Raw genomic sequence first — 15,130 nt, 5'->3', positions numbered from 1 at the left:
TGACATTTTGTGAGGAAAAGTACTTTCCATGGTGGTTTGTTTTTTTTGTAGCACTTAAAAGGGCTGTTTGTATGGCTGCAGAAGCAACGAGTCAAGACAGACGAAATTTTTGAAGTAAAAAGACAAGGTGAATTATACATCTGTGCTTTAGCGTGATCAAAAAATAACTGAGGAGGTTCTGCGTGGGAACTCACACATGCTCAATGGAGAGCAAAGCTCTACAGCTTGGAGAGGCAAGCCTGTTCAGTGCTGCTGGATAACATCACCCCACATGTAATAGCTAATTCAACCTGCTTATCGATGGAAAAAGATGGAACCAGTGCCACTGGCTTTGTCTCCCCACATGACCAGGATCAAGTTAGTAAGGGCCACAGACCTCCCCTGCTTGTCCCTACTCTACCAGGGCATGAAAGCAAGGCCTCTAACTTCCTGGGAGCAATTTGACCAGAAAACGTACAGCTGCAGGACTGCACTTCTACCATCTGCTGTAGACAAATACTGAGGAACTGCAGATGACACTTCCCTGTAAGAGGTGATATGAAAACTGTTTCTCTGCCTCAATCTGCTGGTAGGGGAGCAAACCCCACTCATCTGGATTGGTCTGGTGAGAAACTAAGGAATGCAGAATATTCAGAATTGATCTTAAACTTGCATATGGTTTGCCACAGATGAGGGGCCTTGCTTATAAACATACAATTTAATGTTGGCTACTTTTTACTGGCATTTCCTTATATCTACATCCATGTGTTCAATTTGTCTCTTGTAATACCTGTTTTAATTTTTTTTAGTTCCTGTTCCATGTAAAGGCACCACCTATTAGTTTGAGTTATATGTACACAGATACGATGTGCATACGGCTGTCGGTATATAAAAAAATGTTAAATAAAGGTTTTTACTCTTACTTTCGTGTTCAGCATCTTGGTAATAACTGTATTCAGCTCGTCTGAGTAGCGATATGGGATTCGTCTGAACTTCCCTTCCTTTATTTTTTCTGCCAGGTCCTTCTGGTTAAAAGCAGTAAAAGGAGGCCTAAAGAAAACAAATTAAATATTTTCCTACCTATAAACCAAACAAATTATTTGTAGCAGCAGTAGTACTATCCATAAACAGGCAGTTGAAAATAAGAATTCTAAAATTAAATCTATTAGAATTAAAATGGATTCCTGAACAGGTCACAGTGCTTAAAGTTTATAATACTCATCCTATTTTGATTCAAAAAAGTAAAAGCAATTCATGTCAAAACTTTAGTTTTACAAGTTGGAGCACACTCCACAGCCTTACTAGGGCTGCAAGCACTGGGTCCTCCTAGGCAAGTTGCAGCAGTAGATTCTCCTCAGGTCTTGTGCTATAAGTTGTTTTCTACTTCTGGGGAAGCATCGGGGATGAAGTTTTAAAATGGTCTGGGTAACCCAGTGCCTGAAAAATATTCCTACCCCTAGTTATCATCAAGTAACTATTCAGCAATAATAGAATCTATTATCTATGTATTTTATGCATGTCCATTTAAATTATGAACTACTTCAGAATATGATGTATGTGGTATATACATTTTTAATAAAAAACTGAACTCTCTTGCCCCAGAAAGTACCAAATAAAACCTACAACAGCAGTCCTCTTTGGGGGAGGAAAAGTGGCTATGGCAATAGCTAAGGAGCAAAAAGCTAGCTTCTTTGTATTGAGTTGCATTCTAAAGCAGTACACCTGAAGCAGGCAATCACTCCCATGCAGCAGCCTGATCTACTGTTTTTAGAGTAGAAACTAAAAGGTTCTCCAGACCCCAGAGGAAGTGCTTCTCTCTAGAAAAATTAGTGCTGGGATGAAAGTGGCAATCCTGAAGGGAGGAGGGAGAGGAGTAGGAAGTTCCTGCTTTCTGGAGATTCGCTCTCCAATTTCTTTTTTAATTTTTAAAAAACTACACAGAATTCAGTCTCTTTGCTTTGTCCTTTTCAGCATGCAAGTTGATTTCCTGATAGATCTCTCCACTTTTGTGTTATATCAAAACTGGTCCCTGACTGGGGGCAGAACTTCTGGTGTGCCTACTCATGCGGCAAATAGTTCCTGCTTCAAATTCTGGTATTTTCGGGATAATTGACAAGACAAAATTGACGCGTGAAGGACTAGTGTAGTGCAGCGTATGGGGGCTGCAGTATCAAGAGAACTTTGTGCTAACTGCCATTGCCCCATGTTCAGATTGCAGGGATGAAGAAGAAAATTGCCAGGTTAAAGAACAAGGCAACCACTTTAATATCACCAACCCTAAGGACTGTACTAAGGAGGAGAGGATTTTATTTCAAAGTTCAAGGAGGAAAAAAAAAAAAAGGTCAAACTGCAAGCAGCACCTACCTTGCTCTCCTTAAAACAAAATTACACTACACACGTATGGTACAGGGGCAGCCACTGGGATATCTGGAGTAAGAATTATTTTATTTTTATTGGGGGGGGGGGGGGGGGGGAAGATAGTGGTCCTCTGTACTAAGGACCTTGAAAAGGATGGCTGAAATTTCTATTGGAATTTATCCTTTAGGTGACTCCACAGTGAAGGATATAGAATAGAGAAAGTATAGTGGACGGTAGTATACTCCTATCACTATAGTCTTCCGACACACAAGGGATTTCTACCCATAAATACTTAAATTGTGCATTTAGTCTCATGCAGGATGTTTATCCTGTTGGACTCTATGCCATCCCGGACATAAAGCGCCACACCTCCTCCCGAGTGCTCCTCTCTATCATTGCGATATAATTTGTACCCTGGTATAGCACTGTCCCATTGGTTGTCCTCCTTCCACCATGTCTCTGAGATGCCAATTAAGTCTGTCATCATTCACTGCTATACATTCTAATTCTCCCATCTTACTTCTTAGACTTCTGGCATTAGCATACAAACATTTCAAAGTTTGTTTTTTGTTTGTATTTTCATTCTGCTTTTTAATTGATAGGGATAAGTTAGAATTTTTTAGCTCAGGCGAGTTTTTAGTTACAGGCACTTGGACTACTTTTCTTATTATTGGAACCTCACTGTAGGGATGCCCTAATTCTAATGCATCATTAGTATCCTTTGAAGATATCTCTCTCCGAACCATGTGCTACTGAGCGACTGTCGGCTTTCCCCTTTGTTCTAGTTTAAAAGCTGCTCTCTCTCCTTTTTAAAGGTTAGCGCCAGCAGTCTGGTTCCACCCTGGTTAAGGTGGATCCCATCCCTTCGGAAGAAACTCCCCCTTCCCCAAAAGGTTCCCCAGTTCCTAACAAAACTGAATCCCTCTTCCTTGCACCATTGTTTCATTCACGCATTGAGACTCCGGAGCTCTGCCTGCCTCTGGGGACCTGTGCGTGGAACAGGAAGCATTTCAGAGAATGCTACCCTGGAGGTTCTGGATTTAAGTTTTCTACCTAAGAGTTTAAATTTGGCTTCCAGAACCTCCCTCCCACATTTTCCTATGTCGTTGGTGCCCACATGTACCATGACAGCCAACTCCTCCCCAGCATTGTCTAAAATCCTATCTAGGTGATGCGTGAGGTCCGCCACCTTCGCTCCAGTTAGGCATGTTACCAGGCGATCCTCACGCCCACCAGCCACCCAGCTATCTACATTCATGTTCTTGTGACTTGGATTGGCCTCTGCTGGAAACAGGATGCTGGGCTTGATGCACCCTTGGTCTGACCCAGTATGGCATTTCTTATAGTAAAAAGAGGGATGTTTGCCTTCCAGGTGTTCAGCTACTGAAGGATCATAGAAAATAGCTAAATTTGTGACCATCTCAGAAATGTTAACTGTATATAAAGTTCTTTGAGAGGACAATTTTTCCCGCTTAATTTAGGTTGAAAGATTGGTGCATTGAAAGTGGTGACAGGGAATACACATGGAAGGATAAGGATCTGTACAGAAGAGCTGATTTAAGCTCTGCTTAGACTACCATTTAAACTAAGCATGGAAGTGTGTGTGGGGGGAGCTCCCCCACAAAACAGCTGTGATAAATTAAAGTAAACCCTGAAGGGATAACAGCCCTAAGTCAGCCACGCAATTAAGTGAGATATCGTTAAGCAGTGTGTGTGTGTGTGTGGGGGCCCGGTCCACAACATGGACAAAAGCAAAGATGTGGGAGAGAACCGGGGAGTCATGAGTGCAAATGCCTGAAGTCTTTAACCAAATCACAGACCTATAGGCTACCATGACAGATGCATGTGACCACCCAAGTTATGAACTCTTCATAACACAAAGTACAGGAAAATGAGTAGCACTGTATATTTGAAAACTAGCCACTGAAATAAAGGAAAAGCCTAAGACTATCTGTGTGTATGCGTACTATGCAGACTTACAGTAGAGAAAAATGTGGATTGAGATCCGTTTCTCTCAGGATGGCACACAAAAGGGGGTATCTTGCATCTAGAAGACTTCAGTATACCATGTGTAGATTGTAGCCTACCTGCTGCATCACCACCTAGGAGTGAAGAAGTCCTGGATACCCTACATGGGATAATCCTCCAGCAACAAGCTGAAAAGCCCAATTAAGAGTCTATAATGATCTGCCATACTAATATATATTTACATCCTCTGTACTTTATTAGAGGAGAATATAATGTTCAGATGTATGCAGATGACTTGCAGCTTTTGTTTCCAATGGAAGGATCACTGGATGTTTTATTTCCTGTTATCTCATAGTCTGAGAGAATTAGTAAATGGCAAAGACAAAATGGAGAAATTACTTACCTGATAATTTCGTTTTCCTTAGTGTAGACAGATGGACTCAGGACCAATGGATATTGTGCTCTCCTGATAGCAGATGGGAGACGGAGTCAGATTTCAACTCTGACTTTAGCCTACACATATCTGTGCAGCATGCTTAGCTCTTCAGTATTCTCCTTGAAAAGCCAGTGTGGATATATGTTGCTTGATACTTGATTAATTTTGAACAGGTTCAACTGATTATAAATATAAAACTTTTGGCACTGGAGACCACCGATGCGCTGAAACAATAAACGCAGACACCTAGGTAACTGCGGGTATCTTAACAGAGGTAGGCCGAGGCTTACCCATACAGTCTCGAGATTGATATCAGAGGTTCTCTATTTCTGGAGCAGCCATGGGCGGGATGCTGAGTCCATCTGTCTACACTAAGGAAAACGAAATTATCAGGTAAGTAATTTCCTAGCGTGTAGCCAGATGGACTCAGGACCAATGGGATGTACAAAAGCTACTTCCCTACTGGGTGGGAGGCTGCCCAGGCCAGGGGGGATACAGCCCTTGTGAAGGCTGTATCCCTCCTGGCCTGGACATCCAGGAGGTAGAACCTGGAGAAGGTGTGTAGGGAGGACCATGTTGCTGCCTGACAGATCTCAGCTGGCAAAAGCAGCCTGGTTTCAGCCCAGGAGACTGCTTGGGCCCTTGTAGAATGCGCCTTGACCTGTAGAGGAATTGGTTTTCCTGCCTCTATGTAGGAGCATTGACTTCTTTGATCCAGCGTGCTATGGTCACCCGCGTTGCCGCTTCCCCTTGTTTCTTCCCGCTGTGAAGGATGAACAGGTGATCAGTTTTGCGCAAGGCTTCCAATCTCGAGGTACCGGAATAGAATTCTGCAGACATTCAGGTGGCGAAGAAGGCGTGAGTCTTCCGAATCTGTATTCATCTGGTGATGGTAAGGATATGGTCTGGTTCATATGGAACTGGGAACCCACTTTCGGAAGGATGGTACCGTATGCAGCTGTATGATGCCTGGGGTGAAACTGAGGAACAGTTCGACAGGATAATGCTTGAAGTTTGGAGTTGCACCGAGCTGAGCATATTGTGATCAAGCACACTGTCTTTAAGGTCAAGAGGCGTAGAGACAGGTTGAGGTTGAGGCACCGGTCAGTTTAGAGGTGGCCAGAGTTGTTTAACTCCTTTCAGGAAGCGAGACATCAGGATGAGTTGATAGTCTGATGCCGTCCGCTTCGGACCTGAAAACAGGCCAGTGCAGAGACTTGAACCTTGAGGGACAACTCCTTCTGCATGCCAATCTGTAGGAATTCTAGGATCTTGGGAATCTTGGCTGTCCTCGAAAAGAGGGCTCGGTCTTCACACCAGGCTTCAAATACTCTCCAGATCCATATGAAAGAGATGTGGAGAACTTGCGTGCTCTGAGCAGGGTGTCAATCATTGCTTTTTGAGTAGCTGTGCTTCTTTAGGTTACTCCTCTCAAGGGCCATACCATAAGAGAATCGAGCCGGGTCTTTGTGGGAGATCTCTCCCTGCTGAAGAATGTCCCTGTATGGCGGTAGATGCAGAGGATTCCCCGCCAATAGTCTTCGCATGTCCGCATACCTTGGTCTTCTTAGCCAATCTGGGGCGACTAGTAGGACTAGTCCCCTGTGGTGCTCTATTTTGTGAATGACCCTGCCCAATAGTGGCCAGGGTGGGAAGGTATACAGGAGGTCTTCCTCTGGCCAGTTCTGGATGAGCACGTCGATTCCTTGAGACTGCGGTTCTTGTCTGCAGCTGAAGAATCTGGGGACTTGGGCATTGTGACGAGTTGCTAGGAGGTCCATGGCTGGGGGACCCCATCGATTCACTATCATCTGGAAGGCTGTGTCCATCAGTGACCATTCCCCCGGGTCTAGGCTCTCTCTGCTGAGGTAATCCATTGAGATGTTGTCTTTTCCCGTGATGTGGGAGGCCGAAATCCCTTGCAGGTTTGTTTCTACCCACTCCATGAGTGGATCTATTTCCAGAGACACCTGTTGGCTCCTGGTTCCTCCCAGGGGGTTGATGTAGGCCACGGTTGTGGCGTTGTCAGACACGACTGACAGACTCACCTGTGAGTCTGTGGCTGAATCGCAGGCAGGCTAGTCTGACTGCTTGAGCTTCCAGGCGGTTTATGTTTCATTCCGCCTCTTCTTTGTTCCATTGTCCCTGGGCTGTTAGCTCCTGAAAGTGGGCTCCCCACCCTTGCAGACTCACCTCCGTGGTGAGCAAGATACACTTAGGTGTGGACAGGTTTACGCCTCTGCTTAGGTGTTCTTGTAGCCACCATTGAAGCTGATGCCAAACCTCTGTCGGTAGCTGGAGGCGAATTGAGTAGTTCTGGGACACTGGATTCCATCGTGACAATAGGGAGCGTTGTAGTGGTCACATATGGGCCCTTGCCCATGGAACAATCTCCAGAGTTGAGGTCATGAGGCAGAGGACTTGAAGGTTGTCCCATACCGTGAGGCAGAGTTCAACAGGTTTCGCAACTGACCCAGTTTTCTTCTCCTTGGAGGGGGGGGGGGGGGGGGGAAAGTAGACCTTGTCCAGCTTGGTATCGAACCGGACTCCCAGGTATTCTAGTGACGCTGTAGGCAGCTCTTGGCTGTGTTCACGACCCACCCGAGCTCTTATAGTAAGTTCTTGATTCTAGTGGTCGTGTGGTGACTCTCCTCCGGAGACTTTGCGCTGATCAGCCAATTGTCCAAGTAAAGATGTACCAGAACTCCTTTCCTCAATGCAGCCGCTACCACCACAATTTTGGTAAAGGTTCTGGGAGCGGTGGCTAGTCCAAAGGGTAGCGCTCTAAATTGGTAATGATTGCCCAGTATCGCAAAGTTCAGAAGCGCTGGTGGTCCTGATGGACCGGGATGTGAAGGTAGGCTTCCGATAGGTCCAGGGAGGTTAAGAATTCTCCCGGTTGCACTGCCATTATAACTGAGCATAAGGTTTCCAAGCGGAAGTGTGGTACCTTCAGGTAACGGTTGATGGCCTAGAGGTCCAGGATGGGTCGGAATGTTCCTTCTTTCTTGGGAACAATAAAATAGATGGAATAGTGACCAGTATTTTGTTGAGACATAGGCACCGGAGTTATTGCCTTCAGGCTGACTAGTCTTGCTAGCATGGTTTCCACTGCCAGTCTCTTGGAGTGGAAGTGGCACAGTGGTTTCATAAATTTGTCTGAGGTGATGCTTTGGAATTCCAGGGCATACCCCTCTCGAATGATAATTAGGACCCACTTGTCAGATGTTACTTTGACCCATCTTTGGTAGAAGAGTGTAAGTCTGCCCCCTATGTCTTCTTCCTGTGGATGGGTCTGTCTTCTCATTGTGGGGGCACAGCTGGAGCCTGCCCCTGAGCTTGCTCCTCTCTTAATGTGCTTGTTCCAAAAGGACTGACACCTTCCTGAAGTATGAGGTGCTTGGGACTGTGTTCCTGTAAGGTTTAAAATGCTGCAATCCTCTACCCTTGGTTCTTCGGGGGGGGGGGGGGGGGGGAGCACTGATATGTTCTTTTGTTCCTGTCTTCAAGTAATCTGGGTACTGGGGATTCGCCCCATTTGTTGGCTAACTTCTCCAGTTCGCTTAACAGGAGAGATCCTTTAAAAGGCATTTTTGTGAGATTCATCTTGGAAGTCACGTCAGCCGACCAGTTTCGGAGCCATAATTGTCTTCTGGCTGCCCCTGCAGCTGCGACACCCCTGGATGATATGCGCATGAGGTCAGCGGTAGCATTGGTGAGGAAGGAGACTGCAGGTTCCATCGCTTCTCCGGGCGTGGTAGCATCTCTGGAGAGGGTCTAAACAGGAACGTGCCACCAAGGCGCAGCAGGAGGTAATTTGTAGTGTCATTGCTGAGACATCAAAGGACTGCTTCAGGATGGCTTCCAGCCTTCTGTTTTGGGCGTCCTTCAGTGCAGCTTCTCCCTCCACAGGGATTGTGGTGTGTTTTGAGACACCACAGATCATAGCATCCACTTTAGGGAAGCGTAGAAGTTCCTTGGCTGTGGGTTCCAGGAAGTATAGGGCTTCTAGTGCCCATCTCCCTTTAAAACTGGCCTCTGGAGCATTCCATTCCAGGTCAATCAGTTCCTTGATGGGATCCAACATAGGAAAATAGCATGAGGCTTTACGGAGGTACACCAACATGGGATTCTTTTTAGGTTCCAATATAGGGTCCGTGCCTGGGAGACCCAATGTCTTCATAGTTTGGGACACGAGGGCTGGTAATTTGTCTTTGTGGAAGAATCTGAGCATGGTCCGGTATAGTTCCATCCCTGGGGGGGATTTCCCCTTCTTCCAGGGAGTCTGTTTCCTCCTCTGAGGTGTCTGGATCCCCATCCGGGATGATCTTGGATAGGAGAGGCATTGGGAAGGACTTGTGCTTCCGGCAGAGTTTGAGGCAAGTGGACAGCCGAGGCTGGTTGCGCCTGGACAAAGTTTTGCAACCCTTTGAAAAATTCCACCTAGGAGAAGGTTCCTGGGTCCATGTTGATGCCAGGAGGGGTTGTAGTGAAAGCCCCAAAGGAACTTTCCTGTGGGGGCGCAGAGTTGGACATAGTTAGGTCCGGGGTGCCATCATCAGTGGTTCTGGATCCCTTTCCTGGCTGTGGGAGGTCTTGATTTGGTTCTCCCTGGTTCTGTTCGCACTGCTGGCACAGGAGGGATTCTAATTCAGGCTGCGCAGCTCTCAAGTGGCAGGCTGGGCAAAGGAAGGGTCCCTTGGCCTTCTTGGATGGTGGTGCCATTGTTTGTGCACGTATAGGGCTTAAAAAATCGTCCGTACGAGAGATATGCGCGCAGATGCTCTTAGTTGTGCGTGTCAGGAGTGCAGAAGTTATGCGTAGTACGTTCACACAAGTTATGCATGCAGGTGGCGGATTTTGTGCGCGTGGCACAGTTGTGGGCACAGTTGTGCATGTGGCCTGCACCGCATGTACCGACGGCGAGGGGGAAGATGGCGTAGACGACCCCAGGAACAAAATGGTGACCCTCCCCCCCCCCCCCCCGGAGGGTCTCCATGTGTGTGGACTCTCGACTAGATCGGGGCCTAGCCAGAGGAAGGCTGCTCAACCCGATTTAAACCTCGGAGGAAGGTTGGTACGGCTGTTCGAGCCTTGGAGACCGGAGACTTAGAAGAAAAGGTTTCTACCTTACCTGGTCTCGGTGCTTACCGGTCACGTGCTGGGCGGTCTCCAGCTGAGGGAGGAGGGGGAAATATCTTCACTGCCGCGCTTGAATCTGCACCTGCTCCCTTCAGTCACCCTGGGGGCAACTTCCACAATGGGAATCTGCCGGTGGACCAATGCTCATCTCTGAGGAATATCTAATTGACCTCAGGAAAGTCTCGACTGGGGGAGAGACAGGTTTCACCGCAGGAAACGTGGGGCTCACTGCTTAAAGGTAAATTTCTCTTGTAAATGTTACACTATTCTCTTTTGAACAGTGTCTGCATCTGCTATGGGAGATGGAGAAATACTGAAGAGCTAAGCATGCTGCATGGGTATATGTAGTCAGAGTTGAAATCTGACTCCATCTCCCATCTGCTATCAGGAGAGCACAATACCCTTTGGTCCTGAGTCCATCTGGCTACACGCTAGGAAATGGTTTGTTACTTAATGTTGAAAAGACAGTTATTACCTACTTCTTGAGCTTTTAACCCTCTCCCCCCTTGTCCTTGTGTTTGGACTGGCAATATTAAAAATGTGTGTTCCATGAATGTTGCTAGAGATTTAGGAGTATTCCTAGACTATTGCGAGGAAGTCCATAAGAAACTCCCTCAAACAACCTTAAAGGACCGGTCACAGGTAACTGGCCCAGTGCTCAAGGGTCAGCACTGCAATGGATTCTGGTCCAGGGGTGTTCCCTTTAGCCAGGGCTTAAATCAGTAGGGCAGAGAGCTTGGGAGAAGCCCTAGGAAGCAGAGAGAGAGAGCGAGCTATCAGTTGCAAGGCCCTCCCTTAACTAAAAGGTTTGTGCATACCTGAAATAAGGTGAGCTATACTGTTTTGTTATAATATATGAAGTGAAGGTGTGCTGCTGATTTGTTTGAGTTAAATCCACTAAATAAAGTGCACTGAAGTCACATCCATTCTACTTGGTGTTCTCTGGCTGTTATCAAGCCATTAATCACTCGAGCTACCACAACTCATCTTTTAATATACAGCACCAGGAGTAATAAAAAGAGGGTTCTTTAAACTAAGGAAAAGCAAAATTGCTTACCTTGTAATAGGTGTTATCCCAGGACAGCAGGATGTATTCCTCATATATGGGTGACATCGGTAAATGGAGCCCTATGTACGGAAAAACTTCTTTAAAAGTTTCCATGAAACTTTTGAATGGCACCGGAGTGCCTACTGAGCATGCCCAGCATGCCATGATATTCCCTGCCACAGGGGTCTCCCTGCAGTCTTGTTTTGTAGAAATAAGCGTTAGCAAAAATAAAATAATAAAACGTATCAGGCCCAACTCCGCGGGGTGGCGGGTGGGTTTCGTGAGGACTACATCCTGCTGTCCTGGGATAACACCTATTACAAGGTAAGCAATTTTGCTTTATCCCAGGACAAGCAGGATGCTAGTCCTCACATATGGGTGTTTAGCAAGCTAGAGGCTGAGTCATTTTGAGGTGAGTAACAGTGAAGTATTGTTGTCGAAATGAATCAGCCGAAATCACAGCAGGTTGGATGTAGAAGGAGTTGGGATTACACTGGAAACAAGTTCTTTAATACGGATTGTCCATAGGCTGAATCTTGTCTTCCTTCTTTGTCTAATCAGTAGTGAGCTGCAAAGGTGTGAAGAGAACTCCATGTTGCTGCTTTGCAAATGTCCAGAATAGGTACAGAGCGAAGGTGTGCTACTGAAGTTGACATCGCTCTTACTGAGTGTGCTTTTACTCGCCCTTGAAGAGTAAGGCCTGCTTTTTCATAACAATATTGTATGCAGTCTGCTAACCAGTTTGACAGAGTATGCTTACCCACTGCTTTACCTGGTTTGTTTGGATCATAGGATACAAACAGCTGACTGGATTTCCTTTGGGCTGTTGTGCGGTTTAAATAGAAGGACAACGCACGCTTACAGTCCAAAGCGTGTAAGGCTCTTTCACCCTGGTGGGAATGAGGCCTAGGAAAGAATGTAGGTAAAACTATTGATTGGTTCAAGTGAAATTCCGTGACAACCTTAGGAAGGAATTTTGGATGTGTACGGAGGACTACCCTGTCATGGAGGAACTTTGTAAAAGGTTCGTATGTGACTAGTGCTTGTAATTCACTGACCCTTCTAGCTGATGTAACGGCTATGAGAAATACCGTTTTCCAAGTAAGGTATTTAAGGTCACAGGTATTTATGGGTTCAAAAGGAGAACGCATAAGTCTAGTTAATACTACGTTCAGGTCCCATTGAATGCTTGGGGAATGAACTGGAGGTTTAATGTGAGTTAGGCCTCTCATGAATTTACTGATGAGAGGCTGAGTGGAGATAGATGCATCTCCCAGCTTGTTATGGTAAGCTGAGATTGCACTCAAGTGTACCCTTACAGATGATATCTTAAGACCAGAGTCTGAGAGATGGTAAAGGTAATCTAGTAGCGAGGTAGTGGGGCAAGTGAAAGGATCTAGTGCTTTCTGAGTGCACCACAAAGTAAACAGTTTCCATTTGTAGGAATAATTCTTTCTAGTGGAAGGTTTACGTGCAGCTATAAGTACTTTAGATATAGCGGATGGAAGGTTGAGAGGCTGTAAGATCAAGCTTTCAACATCCATGCTGTCAGGGACAGGGATTGAAGGTTGGGATGGCGCAACTGACCCTATTCCTGAGTTATGAGATTGGGAGCTACTCCCAGGCGAATTAGATCCCTGACAGAGATCTAGCAGTGTGGGGAACCATACTTGTCGAGGCCAATATGGGGCTATGAGTATCATAGTCCCCTTGTCCTGTTGTAGTTTTACTAGAGTTTTGGTTATGAGTGGTATCGGTGGATACGCGTATAACAGGCCTGAATTCCAATGGCGAGCAAATGCGTCCTTTGGTAGGCTGTTCTGCTGTCGGAGTAGAGAGCAGTAATTGTTCACTTTGTAGTTGAGATGGGATGCAAAGAGATCTATCGTCGGTAGACCCCAGCGTTGGAAGATCTTGGATGCTATTGCTGGATCCAAGGACCATTCGTGCGGTTTGAACTGACGACTGAGGCGATCTGCTACTATGTTGTGGATGCCTGCTAGGTAAGTGGCCCGTAGAAGAATTGAGTGTGTCAGGGCCCAGTCCCAAATCTGTGCTGCTTCTTGACAAAGGAAATAGGAACCTGTCCCTCCTTGTTTGTTGATGTACCACATGGCTACTGTGTTGTCCGTTTGGATCAAAACAGTCTTGTGTGAAAGGCAGTCTTTGAACGCATGTAGCGCATAGCGTATAGCTCGAAGCTCCAGGAAGTTTATTTGAAAAGAAGCTTCGAGCTTTGTCCACTTGCCCTGTGTCTTTAGATGACCAATATGTGCTCCCCACCCTAAGGTGGATGCATCTGTAGTCAAAGTCACTTGTGGAACTGATTGCTGGAAAGGTAGGCCTTTGAGCAGGTTGTTCATTGATGTCCAGAGGAGCGCAGATCTGAGCTCTGGTGTTATGTGAATAGGAGTGGACATTGGTTGAGTGGCTTGTATCCACTGAGCTTTGAGTGTCCATTGCAGGAGTCGCATGGTCAATCTGGCCATGGGAGTTACGTGAACTGTGGAAGCCATGTGCCCTAGAAGAATTAGGCACTGGTGAGCTGTTACCTGGAATTGGTTGCGAAGATTGTGAGTCAAAAGGACAAGTGTTTGAGCTCGATCTCTTGGAAGAAAAGCTTTTGCTATCGTAGTGTTTAGATCTGCACCTATGAACTGTATAAGATGATTTGGTGACAGATTGGATTTCTGGTAGTTGATGAGAAATCCCAAGGAGTGAAGCACATGGATAGTGAGCTTGAGAGAAGTGAGAGCTCCTTCTTTTGATTGACTCTTGATGAGCCAATCGTCCAGGTAAGGGAACACGTGCACTCTGTGGAGGTGTGCCACTGCTGCAGCCATGCACTTTGTGAATACTCGTGGTGCTGATGCCAGGCCGAATGGCAGCACTCTGTATTGAAAGTGCTGATCCATTACCCGAAATCGCAGGTATTGGCGATGAGGAGGAAAAATGGGGATGTGAGCGTATGCATCTTGAAGATCCAGAGAGCAGAGCCAATCTCCCCTTTGAAGAAGAGGTAGAATGGTGCCTAGGGACACCATTCTGAATTTTTCTTTTCTGAGAAATTTGTTGAGATTTCTGAGGTCTAGAATGGGACGAAGGCCTCCTGTTTTCTTTGGAATGAGGAAATATCTGGAGTAGAATCCTCTGCCCTTTTGAGGTCCAGGAACTGGTTCTATGGCCCTGGCTCTCAGAAGGGTGGATAATTCTGTTTGAAGAATTATGGAATGATGATTTTCTGTCCAAGATGGAAGTGGTGGGTTTTCTTTTGGGACAGTAAGAAAATCCAGTTTGTAACCGTGGGCTGTGATGGATAACACCCACTGGTCGGTGGTGATGGAGGTCCAAATGCTGTGGAAGTATTTTATTCGACCCCCTACTGGTATATTTGGGAATGGGTTGATCTGGCTGCTGCTCTCTGGGGCTTTTCAAAAACCAGATGTAGTGGCAGTTTGTGGTGGTGGTTGAGCCCTTGCAGGCCTTTGTCTAGGCTGTTGGCGTTGAGATGGCCGGCCAGTTCTGGGCCTACTTGTTGGGGGGTAATATCGACGTGGACGGTAATAAGGCCGTCGAGTGTCACGCCTTGGAAGCTTCCTTGTAGAAGGCTGAGTATCTTGTGGTATTGAAGATAACTGCTTTAATGTTTCAGTGTGGTCCTTCATGGTTGCCACAGCTTCTTTTACCTTCTCTCCAAAAAGGTTATCCCCCACGCAAGGTAGATCCGCTAAATGTTCTTGAACCTCTGGGCGTAAATCAGAGGCCTTGAGCCATGCCCACCTTCTTGCAGCTATACCAGATGCTGTCAGTCTTGCTGCAGTCTCAAAACAGTCATAGGTGGCTCGGACCTCATGTTTACCTGATTCGAGGCCTTTATGAATGATATCCTGTAATGGTTCCTGATACTGTTCAGGAAGAGAGAGAGACATTTCTTGAACCTGCTTCCAAAGGTTTCTTTGGCACTGGTTCATATATAATTGATAAGATGATATCTTAGACACCAGCATAGAACCTTGAAATATTTTTCGTCCAAGGTTGTCCAGAAACCTACTCTCTTTTCCAGGTGGTACAGAGGAATGGGATTTTAGTCTTTTCGCCTTCTTTTGGGCGGATTCGACGACAACTGACTGGTGAGGCAACTGTGTTTTCTGAAAACCTGGAATGGGTTGCACCAAGTAAGTTGCCTCTGCTCTCTTGTT

At 46.2% G+C, this 15,130-nt stretch overlaps 1 protein-coding gene across 2 annotated transcripts in view; it reads right to left on the bottom strand.

Moving 5' to 3' along the window:
- Positions 1 to 15,130, bottom strand: part of NEK2 (NIMA related kinase 2) — a 163,423-nt gene that overhangs the window by 64,604 nt on the left and 83,689 nt on the right. For both annotated transcript variants that reach the window (XM_029593258.1, XM_029593257.1), the window contains exon 5: positions 903 to 1,029. In XM_029593258.1, the coding sequence (XP_029449118.1) occupies positions 903 to 1,029 (127 nt within the window). The remainder of the gene's footprint in view (positions 1 to 902; positions 1,030 to 15,130) is intronic.

The sequence above is a fragment of the Rhinatrema bivittatum genome, chromosome 3, assembly GCF_901001135.1.
Source record: "Rhinatrema bivittatum chromosome 3, aRhiBiv1.1, whole genome shotgun sequence".
In the NCBI taxonomy this organism is placed as follows: domain Eukaryota; kingdom Metazoa; phylum Chordata; class Amphibia; order Gymnophiona; family Rhinatrematidae; genus Rhinatrema; species Rhinatrema bivittatum.
This window is presented reverse-complemented; position numbering and strand designations above follow the sequence as displayed.